At 35.7% G+C, this 24,541-nt stretch overlaps 1 protein-coding gene across 4 annotated transcripts in view; it reads left to right on the top strand.

Annotated features, from left to right (window-relative positions):
- ALDH1A1 (aldehyde dehydrogenase 1 family member A1) overlaps positions 1 to 24,304 on the top strand; it is a 166,631-nt gene extending 142,327 nt beyond the window's left edge. For all 4 annotated transcript variants that reach the window (XM_037730603.1, XM_037730604.1, XM_017506398.2 and 1 more), the window contains 9 exons: positions 413 to 474; positions 1,971 to 2,099; positions 3,766 to 3,879; positions 8,653 to 8,755; positions 10,380 to 10,564; positions 14,614 to 14,778; positions 16,735 to 16,892; positions 19,027 to 19,101; positions 23,707 to 24,304. In XM_037730603.1, the coding sequence (XP_037586531.1) occupies positions 413 to 474; positions 1,971 to 2,099; positions 3,766 to 3,879; positions 8,653 to 8,755; positions 10,380 to 10,564; positions 14,614 to 14,778; positions 16,735 to 16,892; positions 19,027 to 19,101; positions 23,707 to 23,779 (1,064 nt within the window). In that variant the 3' untranslated portion in view covers positions 23,780 to 24,304. The remainder of the gene's footprint in view (positions 1 to 412; positions 475 to 1,970; positions 2,100 to 3,765; positions 3,880 to 8,652; positions 8,756 to 10,379; positions 10,565 to 14,613; positions 14,779 to 16,734; positions 16,893 to 19,026; positions 19,102 to 23,706) is intronic.
- Positions 24,305 to 24,541: the final 237 nt, after the last annotated feature.

The following is a 24,541-nucleotide window of genomic DNA, read 5'->3' as shown; positions in this document are numbered from 1 at the left end:
CCTCCTACTTTCTTTCTCACCCCTTTTTATAAAACTCTGAGAATAAGGATGATTTTCAAATCAGACCTCCTAGATGATGAAAGGAATAATTAATTATCTTTCAGATTTTTTTGTTTTGCATCTTTGATTTCACCTACTCAGTTTTAAGGTTCCTGTCATTTCAAATTACTATGTTAGGGCTTCACTTATTTTGTGAATAGTTGGAGATACGGATGGTCTCCTTTTCTTGACCTCGTGACCCACCCACCTCGGCCTCCCAAAGTGCTGGGATTACAGGTGTGAGCCACGTGCCCAACCGGAGATGTGTTTTTAAAATTATCGTCTACACTTTTCTCTCATCAGCCCTAAACCGCCATTTTGTGAATGTCAAATACATTTGTTTATATATGATTGTATGTATTTTATTTTTCAGATGGAAACTTTTTTACATATACAAGACATGAACCTATTGGTGTATGTGGCCAAATCCTTCCTGTAAGCTTTTCTCCTATATAATTCTCAGTTTCAAAAAGAGTTCTTATTCGATCTAATAATGAAGCTTTCTCTAACACAGATGGATGCTTATGTATTTGTTAAATGTGGAGTTAAATGTAAGATTTGTTGCACTTAGTCTCCCCGTGACTAAACTTCTTGGATATGAATTAGGTAGTCCAAACATCTGTCTTTATCTTGGCATATCTCTTAAGAATGTTTTAATACTACATCATCCACAAATATTAACCCTTTACTCTGGGTTGTTTTTTAAAATTTGCATTAGGTACTCTTTATAAGAGCCATACTTTACATGTATATGGCAAGGTGCTCTCCACTGCACATCTGCAGGACAGCATTTTAGTGAAATGTCAAAGGGTCTACTATTCTCCAGTGCCCTTTCTCATTGAGACATCTCATCATGGAGAACAGTAGCTCCCAGAGTGTTCAACTCATGAAAGACATTTGTTAATCAAAACAGAAAAAAGAATACCAGAGGCATTTGAAGCACTGCATGGAATGGAATATATTTTACCTTTAAGTAAGAGGTTCAGATCTCCATGTTTCTCTTAGATAAGGTAGTCTTTTTAAGAGAATTGTGAAAATTTTTAAGCCCAACAAACAGGAGACTATCTAAATGATTTCATTTTAACTGCCGTGATTTAAAAGGCTAAACCAAACAAATGGTGGTGAAGTTCTTAAGTGAAGAAATGGTTATGACTTATCATTTGCACCAATGAGATTGAAATGTATTCATATCAGTATTTTAATAAAATTGCTTATTCAAAAATCCCAATAAATCTATAAAAACGATGTAATTTTGAACACTGATAATAGCTAATATGTACTACGTGTCTATGATAGACCAGTAACTGCATTGAGCACCTCGCTGCCTTTCTTGATTAATCCTCAAGAGAGCCTTCTGAGATAGAGAGGACTATTATCAGCACTCATAGATTATGAAATAGGATACAGAGAGCATGTAACTTGTGTGAGTTCACATGCTGGTCAGTGATTGAGCTGAGATTTGAAACCAAGTACTTGGCCTCTGGACCCTGGACATGTTTGTCTTTAGCAAGATATTTATCCTGGAAATAAAAGCTACTAAATAATAATATTGGGTAAATAATTACAATAAATGACCTACAAAGAAGGAGAGTAATCATACTTCTTTAACATTTTCAGATAACTTACAATATGCTTCGTAGTAAGCTAAACCATGCAGTGATTTATTTTTCCTGGTAGAAAAAGAACTCAACAGCACTTGATTAAATTTTGGGATTCTCTCCTACTTCCTTCTCATATCTTATATCTGCTTTATTTAGAGCATTTTAGCATTTTCTAGTTGCTTTTAGCAATGAAGTATAATATGCAAGATGATTTCACAAAACTACTGTAATTATTATTTAACATCTATAGGGAGTGTATAATGTGGAAGTTGGATTAGCAAATGTGCCTTTCACAATACAAAGAATCTATTGTTACATTTTGCTTTCTAGTGGAATTTCCCGTTGGTCATGCTCATTTGGAAGATAGGGCCTGCACTGAGCTGTGGAAACACTGTGATTGTCAAACCGGCAGAGCAAACTCCTCTCACTGCTCTCCACGTGGCATCTTTAATAAAAGAGGTAAGTCTCCCTAAATCAAAATATGCGCAAGGACTCAAGAGTCCTAACTTATAATAGGAAGACTTCATTTGGTGCTACTGTGAACTGCATTATTTACAAATGGCTCCTGTCCAGTGGTGGGAATACATTTAGCATGACTGTCGCTGGCTGCAATTTCTGGCAGTCACCCCAAATGAGTTGCTGCCCAAATGTGGACAGGAAGCCAAACGCAAAGGCTTGGTGTCAAACAGTCACCTCGGGATCACGTTTTTGCTTATTTGTCCAACTCTCATGAACATAAATTCATGTTGAAATGAATGTAGCATTCTTTCAAATGTTGAAACTTAAGTTGGTTTGTACCTGCCGCTGATGGCCTAGTGTTTTCTTCAAAGTTGAGTAAACTAATATATGTAAGTTTGAAAGGGCCTCTGTGCCAATATGCTTGTTTGTAATATTGGGCCGCATTATTTCCAAACACTTTCCAATCTACTCATGTTTGGATATGTTTAGATTCACTTTTCTGTTATGGTTTCCTCTGCATTTATCTTACTGTTCAAAAGCAGTAAAAGAGGACGTAAAACTTATTTTCATCAACTATCCAGATTGTGTTATTTGCAAACAATTCATTGTCCTTTTTTCTTCATATTACCAAATCTTAAAAAAAAAAAAAGTTAGTAACTAGTAACTTCAAGTTAGAAAATCTGAACTTATATTTTAAAAATATTCTTTATTCAAATTAAAAACAGGGAAAAGAGATGTCAAACTGAATCATTTTGATGCAAATAACATGCAATTGTAATGTGCCCAACTCAGTTCCCATGCTTTCTACCTGAATTCTTTAATGAGGATTGAAATCAACCTGTGATGTTTAATTATGAATGTGATGACAGTAATTACTTAACAATTTACTGGCTAAGTAAGGCCAATGGGAATTTGCAACTCAGTTGTTATGCCATCAACAATCAACAACAGCTAGGAACTAAAAAATGTGAGATCCCTTTAGCTTTTAATAAACGTGTTACTTTCTTTCTACATAAGTAACTTACCAAACACTTTTTTTTTTTTTTTTTTTTTTTTTTTTTTTGTGTTTTTTTTTTTTTTTTTTTGGGATGGAGTCTTGCTCTGTTGCTAGGCTAGAGTGCAGTGGCAGGATCTTGGCTCACTGCAATCTCAGCCTCCCGGGTTCAAGCGATTCTCCTGCCTCAACTTGCCAAGTAGCTAGGATTACAGGTGTGTGTCACTATACCCAGCTAATTTTTGTATTTTTAGTAGAAGCAGGGTTTCACCATGTTGGCCAGGATGGTTTCCATCTCCTGACCTCGTGATCTGGCTGTCTTGGCCTCCCGAAGTACTGGGATTACAGGTGTGAGCCACTGCACCTGGCCATACTTTTTTTTAACACAATCTTTTTGAGTTAGCATTATGAAATTTGAAACAGCCATCATTGGAGCAAGGATGCATAGAGTATGGAGTTACCCTGAGAAGAAATTGTTCCTCAATAATGCAACCCTTGAAGTTATTTTTTATGTGTGCTTAGAAATGAAATAATAGAACAAGTTAAGTGAATTTTTTTTTTCTAGAGCATCTTATAAGGTTGGCATTAAGAGACAATCTCAATCCCCTACTCACCTCTCTTTTGAATTAAATTCTTAGTTATATTGTAACTTTTAAACTTTTTACCTTTTAGGCAGGGTTTCCTCCTGGAGTTGTGAATATTGTTCCGGGTTATGGGCCTACAGCAGGGGCAGCCATTTCTTCTCACATGGATATAGACAAAGTTGCCTTCACAGGATCAACAGAGGTAATATTATTTACTCAGTGCAAAAGTTAAGAGTGTCTGCATTGCCAGCTATGAAGCATGTTTTATGTAACTATTTTTGAGCCAACAATTTTAAAACAAAAACTCTTTTTAATGATTTGTACTTTATTTTAGTCTTCAAATGTGTGCATAGAATACAAGCAGATGTAGTTTGAATGACATGATATACCTATTTAAAACTCAGAATGAGAGTAAACTATTTTTAGTATGTTCATTACTTTCTCTGATGAGAAATATGGCCGCTGAGACCTGGTCATGTGATTAAGAAGATAGAGAAAAGAAAATTAGGCCATGGTGATTTATATGAATGAATATTATTTTATCCTGTAGATTATGAAAATTAAACAGTAGAGCCTCACCCTTTGTACCTTATTTGGAGGTATCTTTCTTCTGGACATTCTGAAAGAGAGCCAGAAACTCCACTTCCCTCAGTGGTACTTTAACCTAGACTAACTTTTACACCTCTCTGGCTCAAACTTGACCATCCTAAAGGTTAAAAAGACCCCAACCAAAAAGAAGTGGCAGGCAGGAGGGAGAGCATACTAGAAGGTGAAGTTTGGGAAAATAGATCCCCATTTGTTGATGATGTTCTATCCTAAGCAAAAGAACGTGGTGGAAGAATACTGTACCATCCAAAAAAAATTATTGAGTCATTCTTTTAGATTATGTGACCTTATTAGATGCTCAGTGCAAAAAACAGTGTATGTTATTCATTGATACAGAGTATAGAAAGTGAGAGTGAGCTTCATTCCATCTTAGAAAGCTGCTGACACGAGAAAAGACAGGGTGCAATAAGGTACTAAGGTATGTACAAAGCGCTGTAAGAAGGTCCACAGGAAGGAATAATGATGTCCAAATGGGTGCTAGAACTTGCTCTAGGTTTTAGGAATTGTTACTTTTTTAACTTCCTGGAGGTTGAGAACCAAAAAGGCATCCCAGATAGTGTGGTGAGCATAATTTGATTATTTTGTAATCCTAATATTTACTCCAATATAAAGACAAATTTACATAGCAAACAGAAATGGTGGAAAATCAAACCTTATTTTTCTGGATCTTTTTAAAATGAGGTATATATATTTTAAATGATATATATATATCATTTTAAAAAAGAAACATGTATATATATAGAGAGAGAGAATCCCTAATTGAGATAGGGAAAGTGAACCCCACATTTGGGGTTTATTGTAGACAAAACAAATGGGAATGTTCAAGACATGGTAATACATTTTAAAATGGTGACACCACAGGTTGAAATCATACCAGAGGAATAAAAGTAAAAATTCCTCAGCCTAGAATTCTAGAACCTCCCCAATAGGGACTTCATGTACCTATCGGGGTCTAGATCAAGCCTGTCCAACCCACAGTGAGGGACGGCTTTGAATGTGGCCCAACACAATTTATTTTCTTGCTCATCAGCTGTCTTTACTGTTAGTGCATTTTATGTGTAGCCCAAGACAATACTTCTTCCAGCGTGGCCAAGGGAAGCCAAAAGATTGGAGAACTCTTATCTAGATCCTATGCCTACTCCTTCTCCAGGTCGTATGGACCAGGGGCTACTATTTCCTGATCTCATCTTTAGCATCGGTTTCTCTTTGCTCATCCATGATCCCCTGTAACATTGGGGAGCACTTTACCTACCTTAGAAAAAACCCTGGAGATTAAAAGTCTAGAAAACATCTTGGTTTAAATTGACTCTACCTGTCTTAGCAGTGTGTCTTTAAAAAGTTAAGTAGCCTTGCTAAATTTGAGTTTCTTCATTTATAAAATGGAGACGAAATCAACCTTACTGAGTTGTACAGAATAAAAGTAAATGAGGTAATGAGTATAAAACATTTAGCACCCTACTGAGCACTCAGGACATGCCATGGTGATTATATATGTATTCATGTCTATATTTCCTCTTTCCTCCCATACTTTTTAATTTCTCACACTAGTTTACACAGTGTGAGAAAAAAGCTTCCTGTCCCAGTATTTCTTTTTCTCCATCTCTGCCACTCTTCCCCATCTCTTCCTGATTATTCCATGTATATTTTCATTCCCCCATGCTTTTAGTTCATACTTGGCCAAAACCTACTCTAAACTGCCTCCCACATGTTCCCTCTCTGGCTCTTCTTGCCTCTACAGTCCCAGGAGCAGGGCAGCCTAAATTTTAAAACACCCCATATGAACTCCCATTGTCGACCACGTATGATAATAACAGCACATTGCCTGTTGCCTTGTTATGTGTTTCTCTCTCTCTTGCTGGTTATCCTCAAAGACGGTCTTATTCATTGTTACTTCCAGAAGCCAGCACAGTAAGAAATTCTAAATAAGTGTTAAAGAATTAAATGTGAATAACATGATATTAGGAGCCACACAGAAAATCCCATCTTACTTGCAACTCCTGGAACTTAGTTCCGTACTCCCTGGAACGTCTTTCTGGATTTTCTCTTAGCTTCACATTTGTTGCTTGGCAGGTACTAAGGAACTTGATAAATGTCATGAAAGAGGCAAACAATAGACTGTATCCTTTGTGTTCATTGTAGCAATGACCCCCATTCTAACAACACTTTTGGCAAGGTAAGAATTTAAATGTCCCATGAGATTCATATAAATAGAAATCTACCCACATTGTGCAAGACAAAATAAGTTAGACCATTTTCATGAGCATTTGTTACTTCTGCTCCACATGTCAGTGCCACAGTATCATGGAATACACTGTTTACCCATAGTCTTAATAGATCTTATCTTTTCTTCGTTGTATATTCATTTGAGAAAAATGATAAATGTTTACTTTTCTCCAAGTAAGGGAATTAAATGATGAGACAAAAATTAATGTCTCCTTGTTTTGACTTTAGCTAGACTTTTGGGAAAACTCAAGCCTTTTATTTGCCATCTAAACTTGTGCTAAGGAAAAGTGTAGCCTTTCTTTCTCATTAATACTTCTAACCATTCTTCATGCTAGTTCTTTTGATGTCTATAGCTTTTACAAAAATATCTCTGATTTTATTCCCTTCTCCAAGACAAAAGTTATCTACTTTAATGAAGTTTCTCAACTAAACCTAAAACAAATTTAAAAAAAAAAGATACAGAAAGAATTTGGAGAAATCAAAGGGTGACAGGCAAGTAAGTTTTTTTATCTTCAGAATTAAAAACTCTTTAACACCTTAAATGGAAATTCAGTTAAATGGAAAGTGGTCATAAGAAGTGTGTCGTGGAATGGCATGTAAGAGAAATTTCAGACAGGATTTCCCCAGAGCAAATCTCCTTTTAGTTTATTTTTTTTTATTAATCAACTTCTGGGAGTTTGATTTAGAAACATAACATACTTCAATAAGATGAAAACATTAGCATATTAATGCCCTATTCTGTAATGCACAGTAGCAGTTAGTTCAGTAACCACATAAAATTTAAATATATACTCACTAAGCATCTATTTCTCTCTTGTTCAGTTGAGATAGAAACTTTTTATTAAAATCTGACATGTGGAGTAAAAAAAGAAACCTAGAGAATAAAAGAAGCAAAATAGTGAATTTTGCTTTTCTTTTTTAAAGAAAAGCAAAGAACATGCTGGTGGATTGTATTATTTGCCATACAAATAGTAAAAAAAGAAATAATTGTAAAACCAGCCAAGTTTTTAGAGATAGGAAAACCAGAAACAACTATAGAAAATAATCTTGATGGGAAGTGATCCACAAAGGAAAAAAAAAAAAAAATTGAAAGCCAAGTCTTTGTCTGAAAAGAGGAAACTAGCACTAAAGAAGAAACCAGGACGGTAGGATTCCAGCCAGCTGAAATAGCTGCACGGATCCCATTTCTTTCTTCCAGTTCCACTGTTCAAAGGTATGTGTGTTGGGAGGGAACAGAGACAAAGAATGAGATAGAGAGACTGTCAATCAATCTGCAATTAAATGAGCCTTCTGTCATAGACACTAACGTGGAGAGGTATGCAGTGATAGGTTGTTGTTACTGCTACCACAGAGCTAACAATCTATTTAGGAAATTTATTCCTATACAAATAATATAATTTGAATCAGACTCTGAAGGCTCTTTCATGAGGTTCTTTGGGAGACTAGGAAAAGAAATAGTCCTGTTATTTCTTCTAGCATCTGACCTAGTGTCATTAGAGAAGGATTTAAGGAGAGGCTAAGAGATGAGCTAGACCCCTAAGAAAAATAGAACTTGAAGGCAGTCCAAGTTGGGGTGGACAAATAATGAGAAGAAGGATGAGACTCGAGAGATAGTGAATATGTCAGTTTGACTGGAGAGAGTTATCTGGATGTCAGAAGAGGGATTAAAAAATGAAATAACTAAGTTGCAATTGGGTCATGATATGTCTGATCAATCTGTAGAGAGATGAAATTGATTAAAATTAAAAACAGCCTTCTGTGTAGCCATCAAGATCAGTTATCATGTTCTATAACTCTGCTTCCTTGCTGATGAGGAAAAATCAGCATCTTTCTGATTTCTTTTATGTCTGTATACTTGGATGAGGGAGCCTTTTACATCTAAAGGTGCCAAATCTTGAAAAACACCATTTGCGGGAGAATCGCTTGAACCTGGGAGGCAGAGGTTACAGTGAGCTGAGATCGCACCACCGCACTCCAGCCTGGGCCACAGTACGAGACTCCATCTCAAAAAAAAAAAAAATGCCTTTGGTGTTTCTCCCAAATGAAATTTAACTGTGGCAAAAACATCACACAAATTTAGAATGCTAAATAAACCAGTGTTCATGACAGCAAGGTAAGCCTCCTCCTTTGTAATGTACCCTTTCAGGTTGGCAAGATTATCAAAGAAGCTGCCGGGAAAAGCAATCTGAAGAGGGTGACCCTGGAGCTAGGAGGAAAGAGCCCTTGCATTGTATTGGCTGATGCTGACTGTGAGTAGAAGCCACTTTGTTAACTTTTCATCCATCATTTCTGGTGTCGGATAATGCCAAAAGTGAACTTGAACTTCACACACACAAAAAAAGCATTTGCTTCTAACATCAAAGTGTAAGGAATTAGAAACCAGAATTACTCTTGAAAATCTCTTAGATCATCCTTAAGTAATAACACGTAGGTAATAGACACAATTTCCTCCTGGTTTAGCATAGATTGCTATTTCCTCAGCTGAACCCTAGGTGATGTCAACATTTTGCATTTAAGGGCTATGGTGTATTTAAAATTTCATACCTGTGATTGTTAGCATCTCATTGAGCTAAGGAGATACGCCAGAATGGGACTTAGATTGAGAACAACTGAGGAGACGGCAGTTTCACATTTGCCCTCTCCCTTCAGTCTGGGTCATATACTCATTGAATGAAATGACCAGAAGTAAATTATACCTACTATTTAAGTATTTTTTCCTAGCAAGTAGAGTTGAGCTTATGCATATTAAACCTTACAAATATGATGTAACTCTGCTATATAATATTTTAGGTTCATTCTGATAATATTACCAAGTATTATCTCCTAATTATTTTCTAAGTAGAAGTCAATTCACAGAAATAGATGGTCAAACATTCTTCTGTTTCTTTCACAACTGCATTATCTGTTTGAGGCTGTAAATACAAATGTTTCATGGAATTAGCCTATGTTGCTGTTTTGATCTTAATTGAAATATTTTAGAACACTCTAACTTGTGAAATATTCTATAAAAATGACAAATTTCCAATTTTACCACGGCTGTATATAAACTGCTTCTGCTACAACTTAAGCAGATGTAATTAGTTCACAAAATAAATACCCAGTTGCTATAACATTGAATTGAATCTTTAGCATTTAGAAAATTAAAGTGCAAAGAAAATTTTATTCTTGTTTAGCGTATACTAATGAAGCAACCTATTTCTTCCTTTTAATGCACCTTTTATCACCTAAAATAAATAAGTTTATAGGTGCATATGAAATAAGATGATATACTTTAGATAGATTTTGAAAATGTCTTTGCTAGAATAAAATCATAGGGTGAGTGATTCTGAGTATTGGTGTTTTTTGTTGCTTTTTAGTTATTTTTGTTTTATTTTGTTTTTCTTTCCCACAAAGATCACATTTTCTATTGAGTAGAGTATTTAAGAATCTTTTGAAATTATTTAATTCAATAGACATGTCAGTTTTCTCTTCTTATTATCTGTTTAAAACCTGGGGCCTGAAAGAAATAATCACAGTCATCTAATTATATAATTGGAAATATTTACATGAATCATTTGCAATGAGATCTGATCTCATGATCAAATCTACATTCTTGGTGATGTCCATATTAAAGTTGTAATAGTAACCACTGTTTTTTCAGATTCTGTATGTTGCTATTTTTTCCATAAATGGAGTATCAGAAAGATTAATTTGCCACCTGACTGGTTGGAGATGAACTATATTGAGCCCACCTATGTCTGACTATACAACTTATAATTTGCCATGTTGCCTCTGAGAAACATATAAAATATATAATTTTTAGAAAATATTTTTAGAAACTTTTTAGAAAAAGAATTCTTAGAAAATTCTTTATTGTGAATGTCTTCTTTGCAGTGGACAATGCTGTTGAATTTGCACACCATGGGGTATTTTACCACCAGGGCCAGTGTTGTATAGCTGCATCCAGGCTTTTTGTGGAAGAATCCATTTATGATGAGTTTGTTCGAAGGAGTGTTGAGCGGGCTAAGAAGTATGTTCTTGGAAATCCTCTGACCCCAGGAGTGACTCAAGGCCCTCAGGTAAGCATAAAATAGAAAGGAGAGCATTTTCAGGTGACAGGAATAAAGTATCCTCTTTGGGCCTAGATTTTATTAAGATTACTTCCTATTTGCACATCTTCCTAGGTAACAATGCTGTGCCACTTTGAAAAACAATCTCACTCCCGATGATCATGAAACTATCCTGTTTTTGCGTTGCCCAGTTTTCATGCCTAGAAACAGTTTAACAACAGTTTAACTCTCCATGCTGAGAGTTAAGGGCATGAGGAAAAATAACAAATGTTCTTGCTCTCCTCACTCTGCACACCTCTTGATTCCTATATACAGTTCTCTGTTCACTTTGAAGTTCTTACACCTTCCTGTCATTTCTTCCTCAATTCTTCATCTCCGTTGCCATCCCACAGTTATAAGCAGCTCACCCCTAAATCCTCTGCAAGTCATCAGTTACTCTGACCCCCTAATGGCAGCATGAGTGTCCTAAAAGGTCCTGAGTTTCCTTTGTGGTAAACTTTTTATTTCAGTGTTAAAGCCCAATTATTCCCCTAGGGCACTCAGTTTTCATTGTAGACTTTATCAACAAATCAATAATTATCACTCTCTCTTATCCAAAGATCATCTTTCCCTCTTCCTTGCATAGTTCTCTGTTCATTGTTTAAGCTTCTGGATCTTTGGCTGTGAATTTCTTCCTGCCCTTTGGGGTCTTGTTCTAGAGTAGTGATTCTCATCTAGGGGCAATTTTGCTCCCTTCACCCAGGGGATATTTGGCAATGTCAAAGGACATTTTAAGTTGTGAGAATGGGTGGCTCTACAGGCATCTAGTGAGTAGAGGCCAGAGATGCTGCTAAACATCCTGCAAAGTACAGGACAGCCCCATGACAAAGAATATCAGACCCAAAATGCCAACAGGGCTACTGCCGAGAAATCCTGCTCTGGAGTCTAGGCATTAAATGTAGAGCCTCTATTCTTTTACACTAACGGTTATACGCTGTTATGTGCTATTGATTTGAAACCCAACACTATTCTTGACTCATTCACTAAGCCAAAAGTAAATCCAAATAACTAAAAGTTAGTGAACACTGCTATCAGCTAAAACTTGAGCTGGGTACCTGGTAATGCCAAAAAGAACAAGGAGGACTTGATCCCACACCCAGGGAGTTTACAGTCTAAGTTAAGTTGAACAGTCTTGGATTTTCCTGTTCATCTCAAGACATCCAAGTAGACAAATCTTAGGACTTACGCAGTGCCACATATCGAAATCTAAAATCCCTAAAATAACTGACTAGTGAAGTAATACTTTGTTTTATCTTAATCCCATTATGTTTTGTATTTGTCTTTGAGTTTAATGAGTACATAAAAGTAGTTGCCTTTTTTTCATATTTGGTATATGGATGCCAAGAGATATATTCAAATCAATTTTGACTTGGTCTCCCATTTCAAAAAGGATGGAATTCTAAGTTTTTTTCTGTGATTATTTCTCTCTCTAAACATCTATTTATCTAACTAAAAGTTATCTAACTTTTCTTATTTTATTGATGGATTGATAGATGAATGATAGATAGACCTGAAGAAAAAAGAGAATACTTAAGATACCTAATGCCTAATTGTTGGGCAGTAATTTCCTCCATTAGGACATCTTCACAATTCAACCAAAGACTCAAAAATTGAGCTGGAAGACCTCACTCTGTAGAAAGATGGACTTTTGAGTTACAGGCTGGATTTAAAATCTAACCTCCCTGAAACTATTGTCTTATGTGTAAAATGGGCATAGAAATCTCAGTTTTGAAGAATAATTCTGCAGTGCAATTGGATAATCTATAAAATGCATCCATCAAAGTGCTTGGTCCACATGCTCAAATATCTAGTAAAATTACATGCTTCCATTTATACCTGTGGTGATAATTATCATACAGATCAATGACTTCTATATCTACTCATTGCTTTTGTTGATACATGGTTTCTGAATAATTTGAGAATATGTAAGTGCTTTTTCACAATTCATCTTCTTTAACACATTAAGCCTAAGGAATCAAAGAATTTACCCAGTCAAACACATTAAAATGTCTCCTTTGAGACTGTTGCAATACCATGACCTACCTATTTTATTTCATAGACAAGCCCACAGGCCAATGGCTCATCATATGAAAGAGCCCCAGGTACATCCTAGCATTATTGAACAGTCCCTGGTGTCCAGAAAGAAGGTCAAGTTTATATACGGTCAATCAGATGGTTTCTGAAGCAGGACTGTATTTACGGTGAATCAAAATTAGCCAGACCAAACTGACCAGTCACTAAGTAGAGCTTAATTTTTTGTTGGTAGTCCCAAGCTCCACCACAGTGTTCCTCAGTCTTTCCTGTGCCTGGGGATTCAGTAGAACTGAGGTGGGGCCAGAGAAGTATATTTGGCTACTAAGTTATGCCATAGCTGCTGGCTGTAGGACCACACTGTCAGTAGTGAGGCACCGAAATACAAAGGCCTGTGGTTTTATAAGTTAGTGGCCATCTAAGTTTTCCAACAAATAAGTCTTTTCAGTCCTTTTCTCCAGTATGTATGCAGAGACTGGATTGGCATTGGGTATTCACTGTGGTCACAGATAGGGAAACATGATGACTTGGGAAATATATCTTTAAATAAAAACCAAATATCATGATGTTGAGGGCCTAGTCAAATTAGTATGTTCCAATAAGACAGAAAGCTTTATGTGGAGGTACATGGACTCTTGACTGTTTATTGAGAAACTAGAATACCTTCCCCAGGAAGAATTTATCTAACCCCACCCCTTAGTCTGCTACAATTCAACCTATGTAGTAATTTAAATATTTCTTCTTAACACTACAATTTCCTTAATCTGCTGGAAATGAAGGAATGTTTTTCTTGTGGGATAATACAGTAAATATTACACTGAAGGCAATTGAGCAACATTGTACCAAATATTGTGCCAAATTTTAAAAAATAGTTTCTAGTTTCAAATAGTGCTTAATCTAGTTAGATATGAGGGGTAGGCTGTATCCAGTTAGAAATAACTTTGTGGAAGCTTTTTCTTGGCTTTGGAAGAGAGAGAAGATTTGCAGAGTCAGAGAAGAGTAAGAGAAAGTGAAACACAAAACGTTTCATGTAGTGAGAAGTTAAACCTGCAAGAGCTTCCACCCTCCATCCCATCTTAGCTTTTAGATCTCCTGTTTTTCCCCTAATCCCTAACCCCTGCTACACCTGAAACAGGCAGCCCTCACCAATGACTTGGAATCCAAGAGTCACCCAGTCATTTAATGTCGCAAAACAGAAATGGAGACAAAACTTACTCCCCCATTTCAGTGCTTGAAGGAGAGGTATGTGTTTTTGGTGTTCACAACTAGAACTCTAAACTCATTTATTTTCCTTATAAAAGTAGTGTTTAAATAAAGACCATTTAAGTTCTATAATACTTGGCATATATTTAGATGTGGCTCATTTAATGAAGCAGGATGGTGACATTGAGGACAGGCCAGAAATTGGAAGCAAACCTACTGACTACCCCAATGGGACTGGAACTGGGAAGGATGCCCAGACTATGGTCCCAGGGCATTGGACAGGTCAGAGGGGGTGGTTCAGAAATGGGGAGATCAAACAGAGGCTCAGGAGTCTTCTAAGAAAAGTCTTAAAGCATCTGCTTCCCAACAGATCTAATTAAACCCAGTACCAAAGTTCTTTTTTTCTCCTTTCCCTCCTTTCATTTCAGCAAGGACAATAGTTTCCAGGTAAATGTATTTAGATTAACAGACATTTCTTCCAGAGTGAATAAATGACAGTTATGTAAAAGGTTTTTACGTGTTTGCAGTGCTGAATGCTTTTCCTATATAACTATAAAACAAATATTTAAATACAAATATCTATCTTCAAGTGATTTTTTTCCTAAAAAGTTATGAGAACAAACATATCCAAATAATGAATCTGAGCCTTTGTTAGCTATTTTGATTCAATGTTTTGTTTAATTGCAATATTTTAGCATTTTGAAGCCCTTGTTAACAGGCCCTGAAATGTGTTATCTTTACAAGTGACTACATTTTTTTCTTTTCATGTGATACTTTTCAAATAGATTGACAAGGAACAATATGACAAAATACTTGACCTCATTGAGAGTGGGAAGAAAGAAGGGGCCAAACTGGAATGTGGAGGAGGCCCGTGGGGGAATAAAGGCTACTTTGTCCAGCCCACGGTGTTCTCTAATGTTACGGATGAGATGCGCATTGCCAAAGAGGAGGTAAATGGTTTCATTCTGTTCTGTTCTTTTTGTTGCCATGGTTTGTCTGTATGTGCGTATACAAGTGTCCCTTTAAAATTCCCAGCTCTTTCCAACATCTTTCTCTGTAAATTTACTGTTGCTTTCTGTTATTGATAGAGGTTTAAGTTATTTGTGATGGAGACTAAAAAATAGGGATCCATGGGGCCAGCCACAAATGTCCAGCCACATGATCTGAGGCTTAATAATTCTTAGGTGCTGCCATCACAGCTTTAAAGGAAATGAAAAGAATCCTGTCATTTGCAGCAACAACCTGAAAAATGTTATATTCCATGAAATATGACAGGCACAAAAAGACAAATACTGCATGATCTCACTTACATGTGGGATCTCAAAGACTAGAACTCACAGAAGCAGAGATTGGAATGGTGGTTACCAAAGGCTTGGGGCAGTCGAGGATGAGGGTTGGGAAATGTTGGTCAAAGGAATCAAAATTTAAATTAGGAGGAATAAGTTCAAGAGATCTATTGTAAATATCCTGACTGTAGTTAATAACAATGTGTTGTATACTTGAATATTGCTAAGAGAGTCAATTTTAAGTGTTCTCACCACAAGAGGTAAATATGTAGGTTCTACTTTCTGATTCCATGTTTGCCCTAGGCCTTTTTCTACATAACAGCCATCCACATATTTGAAAACAGCATTCATCCGCTCCATCACTTCCACCTTCTATGTGCTCTTGGTCCTATTTATTTCAGCTGTTTGACATTCTAATTTTGTATATTGTAGTTAAATGTTTGGTGAGCGTATATGTGTGTGTGTGTATATATAATGTATATCTACATTATAAATATTCTCACCAAGTATTTAACTACAGTATTCAAAATTAGAAAAAAAAATTGAGCTGTCACTCTTAAATTTTCAATTATAGGAACACAATACATTTTTTTAATATATTAATATATAGAAGAACAGCTAGCTTGCTACTTCAGAGTAGGAGCCTGGAGCTATGTGCTGGGTTCAGTTAAAATTGTGTAAAATACGAACCCATTTATTAGAGTAGCTGCTGTGTATCTGGGTCCCAGCTTCAAATATGATTAGATTTATAACATTAAGATTTGCACTCAACCTCTATCGAACAGTAGCCCCTCCCTTCTAACATTTAAATCAGTGGTGAACACCAGAAAACCATTTGTCATTTCTGATTTTTGTCTCCCTTCATTCACATTTCCCAGAAAATTCTGGTAATTTCAGAGGAGTCTTTATTTGATCTTAATAAACATTTTATTGAGCCATTACCAATGAACTCATACTTTAATTAAAATAGGATGGCTTAGAATGTATAAACTCTTGCAGTAATGAATGATTCTGTTTGATATATTTAAGTTGCCTAAGATTTTGCTACAGAGTAGAACAAAAGGTCATGATGTCTTATCTAACTTGGCTAATTATGGAAAGATCTGAGTACAGTAGAATAGTTAATATTTTACCAATGGCATACAAGTATTTAAAACATTATTATTATATCAATCATTGCCTATTCGTTTATCCAGTAGATTATCATTACCTATTTATTTATCCAGTAGTTTGCTTTCTGGGGCTTATCATTATATTTAATGACCTGGAAGATAAGAAAAACTAGAGAGTAAATTTAAAATATTCCCAAATGAAAAAGAAATTCTGAAGTTAATGATTTGTTGCACAATCAAAAGTTCTCAAACGCTTAATTCCAACATCTAGAAAATTAATATTGCCTTAATTATTTGTACCCTATCTTCTTCCAAAGAGAATTTAACACTTGACCATGTTTTTACCCACCATTTCTGCAGTTACCTATTTGGATTCTCACATAAAGATTTGAGATGAGAAGCAAAATCTTAATCAATTTAGGGTAGTATATAGGAAAAAAATCTACAGTATCATTTAAAATATTTTGTTTTAACCTGTTATTTTTACTTATTTATTTCTGTGGTATAGATATTTGGACCAGTGCAGCAAATCATGAAGTTTAAATCTTTGGATGACGTGATCAAAAGAGCAAACAATACTTTCTATGGCTTATCAGCTGGAATCTTTACCAAAGACATTGATAAAGCCATAACAATCTCCTCTGCTCTGCAGGCAGGAACAGTGTGGTAAGTCCAATCTAAGTAATACAGCCTTTTCAGTAATAACGACATTGACAGATTACCTTGAACCTTTTTGGACTGGATTTTTCATTTGGAATTGCCTATCCTGTTAGAAAAGCAGTTGCTGCCTTGAAAAACAAACAAAAGGTCAGGTGTGGGGGCTCACACCTGTAATTCCAGCACTTTAGGAGGCTGAGGTGGGTGGTTCACCTGACCTCCAGAGTTTGAGACCAGCCTGGCCAACACAGTGAAACCTCATCCCTACTTAAAATACAAAAATTAGCTGGGTGTGGTGGCAGACGCCTGTGATTCCAGTTACTGGAGAGGCTGATGCAGAAGAATCACTTGAGCCCCGAGGCAGAGGTTACAGTGAGCCTAGATCACACCATTGTACTTTAGCCTGGGCAACAAGAGTGAAACTCTGTCTTTTAAAAAAAAAAAAAAAAAAAAAAAAAGACAAACAAAAAAAGCTACTACATTGGAAGAACTTTGGAAGGATATTTTCTTTAACTTTATTTAGACTCTTGAAAGATTATTAGACTCTTGAAGGATTATTAGAGAACATTGAAGTTACTTAAAAATATATTGAGTTTTGAAGATCCCCTCTCTCTCGTTTTTGACCTAGTTTACATCTCTTATTTTTATACTTTGAGAGGATATAAACATTAAGTCTGTGTCTCTCAAACTTGCATTCTATACACAACCATCATCTCTAGACTATGTCTTGGTTCACTTTGGTCCCATTAGCCTCATTTTAGTCCCTCAGTCCTGGCAACTGCCCAAGATTATTTTCCTTCCCACCACTAAGCCACATCTAGATCAGTTCTATACAGTATTCTTTTTTGGGTTGTTTGTTTTTGAGATGGAGTCTCACTCTGTCGCCCAGGCTGGAGTGCAATGCTGTGATCTTGGGTCACTGCAACCTCTACCTCTTGGGTTCAAGTGATTATCCTGCCTCAGCCTCCCAAGTAGCTGGGACTACAGGGCATGCACCACCAAGCTCAGCTAATCTTTTTTTGTTTGTTTGTTTCAGTAGAGACGGTGTTTCACCATGTTAGTCCGGCTGGTCTCGAACTCCTGACCTCAAATGATCTGCCTGCCTTGGCATCCCAAAGTGCTGGGATTACAGGCATAAGCCACCATGCCAGCCTGGACCTATACAATATTCTAAAGCAGTGGTTGTCCACTCTGGCTGTCCATTAGAATCATCTCGGGGGCTTTAAAATTGTATAAACTGATTTGGGGCAGGCACATGCCTGCCTACTCAGGAGGCTGAGGCAGGAGAATCACCTGAACCCAGGGGACAGAGGTTGCAGTGATCTGAGATCGTGCCACTGCACTCCAGCCTGGGTGATAGAGCAAGACTCTGTCTCAAAAAAAAAAAAAAAATTTTTTTTCTCTTGTGTGTAATGAGAATCATGTAAGTAATTAGATTTTGCTAACTTTGGCCACTAGGAAATTTAAAGCTAAACAGATTGTTGATGATCTGCAAAGCTGCATTCTAATTTTCCCCATCTTGATCTTCTATTGTAATTTTTTATACTATTCTAATTACTCCCATTCATGTAATTATATTTGTTTGTATAAGAATCTTTAAACACTTTATTAAATATGACAGGGAATAAATAATTAAAACTAACTCCTGCCAAGGCCTCTGTTTAGGCAATTTATTTAACCAATTAATGGGAAAAAATTAACTGAGTAATATAATATTACAAAATTGATTCTAGCCTGTTAAGTATAGAAACATGAAGAGAATTATAAGCTGATCCCTATACAGGCAGTTATGAATACCCATCCCACAAATTCTAGCCTCTAGCAAATCATATCCTTCCTCCTACAGCATAGTGACTATTCTATCTTTAACAGATTCAAACTACCGCTTCTCAGGGACTCCATGTACTACCAAAATGGCTATCCACATATGTAATTGTGCTGTTCTATTTGTTTCTAGGTAGTGTGTAGCCATATATGTCTGCATTCTAATTTATAGTGCTGCTTTTTTTTAATCACAATAAGTATGTTATATTAAAATTAATGGAGTTTGTAAGGAGCTTTTTAAATTTCTAAAGTTGCCAAAAAGGAGGGTCTTTTTTCACACATTAAGTATTGTCCATAATGCACTTCTTTTTGTTTTCAGGGTGAATTGCTATGGTGTGGTATCTGCCCAGTGCCCCTTTGGTGGATTCAAGATGTCTGGAAATGGACGAGAACTGTAAGATTAATGTTCTATTCAGATAAATATTTATTTTAATGAAAATGATTTTTATTCCCAGGGAATTAACTCATAGTTTAAATAAAACCTACCTTAGTTATTTCCTGGAGATTCATAGCACCAACTAGCTTATTAAATGTTGGATGTACTCCATAAGAGCAAAAGGTGATTGCAGAAGGGCAGCATAATTTACTAAGTTCCCACTATATATTAGGGACTAAATTAAGCAATTTACATTGGTGATTGCAATATTGCTTGCTTTTAGAATTGCTCGCTCATTATATGAATGTAATAATCCATTTGGGAAACATTTCCAGAAAACAGGTAGAAACTATGAATTGGTGATTATAAGAAAGGCACAAATATAAACACTCTAGTTATTTGAATAAACCTTTTAAATAAGCAAATTAGGTCACTTATGTAAAGGAAATTTCAGGGTAAGAGGAATGATTCCCACTTGTTGAGATATTATTAATGTAGACTTTAAATTTTTTACTTGCCATAATGAGTTATTTTTAGTATTAAAATTTAAACCTAAAAGGAAATTTGACTGAGAAAAAGGTGTTTTATAGTAGTGACCAGATTGAGAATATTTATATATAAATGCATTTATGAAATTTCAATTGCTTTTGAAACCAGATATATAGACTTTTTAAGTGTGTACATATATATGTAAACACAGAAAGTAGTGGCAATATGCTTAGTTGATTTCATTTAAACAATTTTAGTCATTTTATTTCTTAAAACATTTTTATATTATTAATAAATGTAAACATTTATGAAGAAAAAAGAAATACAAACCTTATAGTAGCAAAGATAGTAAACTTCCTCATTTTGTAATTAGCAAGTGAAAATGAGTCTTTCTCAATTTCTGAATGCATTAAATAGTTGTGTACTGTATTCTAATGAATCAGCAAAATTACAAGGAAACAAATATCTTTGGGGAGTCAGTGGAATGGGAGAATTATAAAATGACCAGTCTACTTTCTTAATATGCATTCAGTAAGCAGTTACTATGTGTAAGGTCCTAGGAACCCCAGAGACATGACACTATGTTCCATCCTCTACATAACTGTGGTGGCAGGAGAAATATGTAAAAAGACATGCAAAATAACCTACATACACTATGATATAAGTAGCAGTAAAGTGGGACTCCATTTCCCATGGAGGTAGAGAAGCAATTAAGTACAGAGCAAAGTATTGGAGAAAATCTAGACAGTACCAGAGTATAAGAGTCAGGATGGCATCTCTCTAGCGGAAGAAGCAAATACATCTTTTAAGCTCTATTCCATGCTTAAGATTTGATTTTATGATTCTGACCCCAGTGGAAATCCAGTGGTTAAAAACTTAATCACAGTTGATAGAGAAGAAAACTTCTAAGAGAAGAAAAGAAACTTCATCTAGGGCAGAAAGCAAGTGTAAGATGTCAATTAGTGGAGAAGAGGGCTTTCTTGAATGGAACATTACATGTGGTATGTTGAGGGGCTAGTGAATTCGTTTGATTGGCGTGGACTTATGGGGGTGAAAAATAGGACTTCAGAGTTACATACGATACAGATTAAGAAGTCCTGCATTTAAGAAAACTGACTTAGATTTTATTAGTGGAGTAGTGAAAAGCCATGTATCATATGTTTAGAACACTGTTGAGATAGAACAAAAGATTCGCCCACCAAAACTGCATGGCATAGCTGAGAAAACAACTGGAGTCTGGCCAGCTGAATTTGTTTGATTCCTGCTTCTGCCACTTGTTTGCCATGCACCCCAGTTCAAGCTATCTAACTTCCTAGCCTCTATTTTCTCATAGTTCATGGAGATGTTCACATTCCACTTAAGATGGAATGAGAGTTCTTGTGAGAGTTAAATGACATACTGAATGTTAAATCCCTAGCCACATAGCTGTCACATAGTGTAAATTCAACAAATGATTTCTTCCTTCCCTAGTTTCTTCTCTTTCTGGAGAATCTCTTGGCCAAGCTAATGACTTTGTACAAAAAGTCAGAACAAAGGTTACTTTACTCTGAAGAGCAGTTGGCTCATTGCCGGCCTGGTTATCTAACAACACATTTCACTGAGGACATTAAAGATAAAATAATCAAAAGGAGTGCCAAACTAAAGTACACCAAACATGCCAATTTCGTTGAACATAATTTGTTCAGACTTTAAGGTGAAGGCATAAAGAAAACAAGAGGAGGACTGAAAACAGGAATCAACCATCAGTAGTTATCTAAAAACCTAGAACATGGATATAGATAATTTCTTTTAAATATGAAGGACAAAGTTATGGTGTATGTATTTTTTTTTTCTTACTTCGAAATTCAACTTAAGAATGCTACGGTTATTAACAGTCTACCTGAAGCCAAATTTGGGGAACTTAATAAACAAGTCACTGGCTGCAAGATGTTCCAAGAGAATTCAGGCAATAACCTGAAATATATACTCAGGCGATAACCTCAAATGACTCTCAAGAGTTAAATTTACAATTTTTCCTAAACATAGAAAGACAGAATTGATCAGTTGAGAACAGAGTCCTCAAAGAGCCAGAAATGGTATTATGCGGACCTCAATGTGTTTTGTGATGATACAGAGAATGCAAACCTTGATTTTTGCGTCTCTGATCATAGTGTTGGCCCTGGAATCAGTTAAAAGACAGAAATTTCTCCCTTTGTGTAATTGTACTCAGTTCACTTAGGTTAACATAGGTCCTTTAAGACTTTGCTAGTATGCCAGTTTAGACTTAATTGGCTCTCAACACCTCACACAATATTTTTCCCCCTGTCCTACAGAAAGGGGGAGCAAGGAAGTATAAACGAATAGTCATATAGTGAGAACAAAAATGAACTTTTTTTCTTGATGACATTTACCAGACCTGTTCACTAAACAATTCTTCTGTGCCTGCTTAATTAGTGCCAGTCTCTATCTTGGATACAGAGAGGAAATCAGATATAATGTACATTACTAGTGCCTTTCTTTTTAAATACAGTGTGGACCCTGGACAAGAAGTATGGGTTGGTATCATTTGCAAGTTTATTAGCAATGCCAACTCAGGATTCACTTGAGACCTACTAAATCAGAATCGGTATATGAATAAAGTCCCAGGTGATTTGTACATTGAAGATTTTAGAAGTACACAAACAGTAACTCAAAGACTTAGTAAGATGAAGAGAAATGCAAAGAGATGTTTGGAGCTTATGTCTTAGATATAGTATAGGCATAGGAATCCTAAAGAGCAGGACACATTTCAGTCTGAATATGGCATAATCATGCTTATCACTCCCCTGAGAGTTTCAAGTGCCTAAATAACCCAAAGTACAATGGAAAGCCTGTTGGTGAAAGTTGACTGATCTAACTCTGAGATAAAATACTTATTAAAATATTATCTTTTAATGGATTTCAGACAACTGAGGCTAAGCCCTTTAATTACTTTAAGGAACATGCTCAGTGAAGCTTTTAAAAGGTATTTTCAAAAGCTTAATTGCCCAAGAAAATAATCAGTGTAAGAGTATTAGGTTACCCAGCAGAAAATGATGTCTTCTACATACCTGTCTACATCACAAGAAGGGAGGGGTAAAAAGGGATCAAGATCTTATTCCTCAGTAAGCCTACATGTGCATGAGTGTTATGATTTTAAGACTACTCTTATATACATGTAATTTGAGCCTCTCGTCAAAACAATATAGAGAATAACTGAGCCCAGTCTTTTTAGTCATCTCTTCAACAAGGGGTAAATCATAGTCAGTTTCTAAAACTGGTGGGAGGTCCCCATAAACCTGATAACAAGGTCCCAGAGTCTAAACTGATTGACTTGGGTTAATCCCTGATCATTTGGGTTGAACATAAGAGTTACACAAGCAAATGTTAGGGGATAGAGGAGGTTGTATAAAAAAGAAAAACCAACAACTGCAAAAAGCCCAAAAGCCTGAATTTAGACCAATCCTTCCTCTTCCTCCCCTTAAAACAATTTTTAAAAATACTTTAAACACAAAGGTCGGGTTTTTGTTTTGCCAGGAATCAAAAGATTTTGCTAAAACTATGGCTGCAAAATAGTTTGTTTCAGGCATATTAGGGCACCTTAGACGAAAAATGAAACCATGATCAATTTCTATCTCCTTACCACTTCTATGACAATCGCACATGGTAAATACAAGCTCTACTCTAGCACTGCAGTAAAACTGTAAACTAGATTTAGAGCTTGGAGTGATCATATAGTACTACTTCTCCTCTTGTCCTATGTACATCTTACTTAAATCTAAACTATAAATGACAAAATTCTTATTGGGTTGATTTGTGTTTTGAGTAGTTTTAGAGCTTTTTGTTTTCATTTTCCCAAGATGATCTTGTTGCATCTGCAGTTAGAGTTTTTCAACTGACAGTACATGATTATCTAAAATGAAAGTTTTAAAGAAAATTTTCTCCACAAGGGAATCTGCGTAAGACCAGAAATCTTATGATTCGCTAGCTACTATAGGAAATGCTCTGTACACAGGAAATATTTTCCATTGTCCCTGGCCAGTAAAACAAGATAAAACTTGTACCAAACATGAACTACGATATATTTACACTGCTGTGCTAAATGGTGTTTGTGGGTATTTTTTTCCTTCTCTCTAGGGGAGAGTACGGTTTCCATGAATACACAGAGGTCAAAACAGTCACAGTGAAAATCTCTCAGAAGAACTCATAAAGAAAATACAAGAGTGGAGAGAAACTCTTCAATAGCTAAGCGTCTCCTACAGTCACTAATATAGTAGATTTTAAAGATAAAATTTTTCTTTTCTTGATTTCTTAAAAGCTAAATTATATTAGTATTAATACTACCCATAGAAAACTTGATTTGTAGCTTGTTCTGAAAGAATTGCTTTCTGAAATGTGATCCCCAAATCCTACCTAAACAAAAAAGACAAATTTGGATGTATGATCTCTCTAGCTTTGTCAAAGTTATGTGATTTTCTTTGTAGCTACCTTTCCAGGATAATCATTTTATAGAAAGGGAACAGGTGCATTTAGCTTCTTTCCCTTAGTGACTCCTTGAAGTACTTAACATACATATTAACTGCAGAGTAATTGCTCTGTTCCCAGTAGTTAAAAGTCCTTCCAGTGTTTTGAAAGGTTTCCTAGGATGTAATGTCTGCTTGTCAAATGAAATAATCCCTGTAATATGTAGCTGTAAACTGAACATAAAGCTTAATAAAAACAACCTTGCATGATTCTTGTTACTTTTGAATTTTTTTAAAATACAAGTTTTGGTTACAGTGATTTCTTCTTGTTGTCATTTAAAAACAGTATTAAACTGAGCATAAAGGTACATTTACAAGTAAAAGTCTAATCCACCCATTCTCAAATGGGTAAAGAAACATGTTTTATTTTCCAGAAGAATTCTTGAAATCAACAGATTTCATTTGAAATACATGGCCTCATTCCTTCAGTAAGCAATTATTGAGTTCCT

This window comes from Cebus imitator, unplaced genomic scaffold, assembly GCF_001604975.1.
Source record: "Cebus imitator isolate Cc_AM_T3 unplaced genomic scaffold, Cebus_imitator-1.0 Scaffold355, whole genome shotgun sequence".
NCBI lineage: Eukaryota > Metazoa > Chordata > Mammalia > Primates > Cebidae > Cebus > Cebus imitator.
Note: the sequence above shows the minus strand (reverse complement) of the source record. Positions and strands in the feature narration are given on the sequence as shown.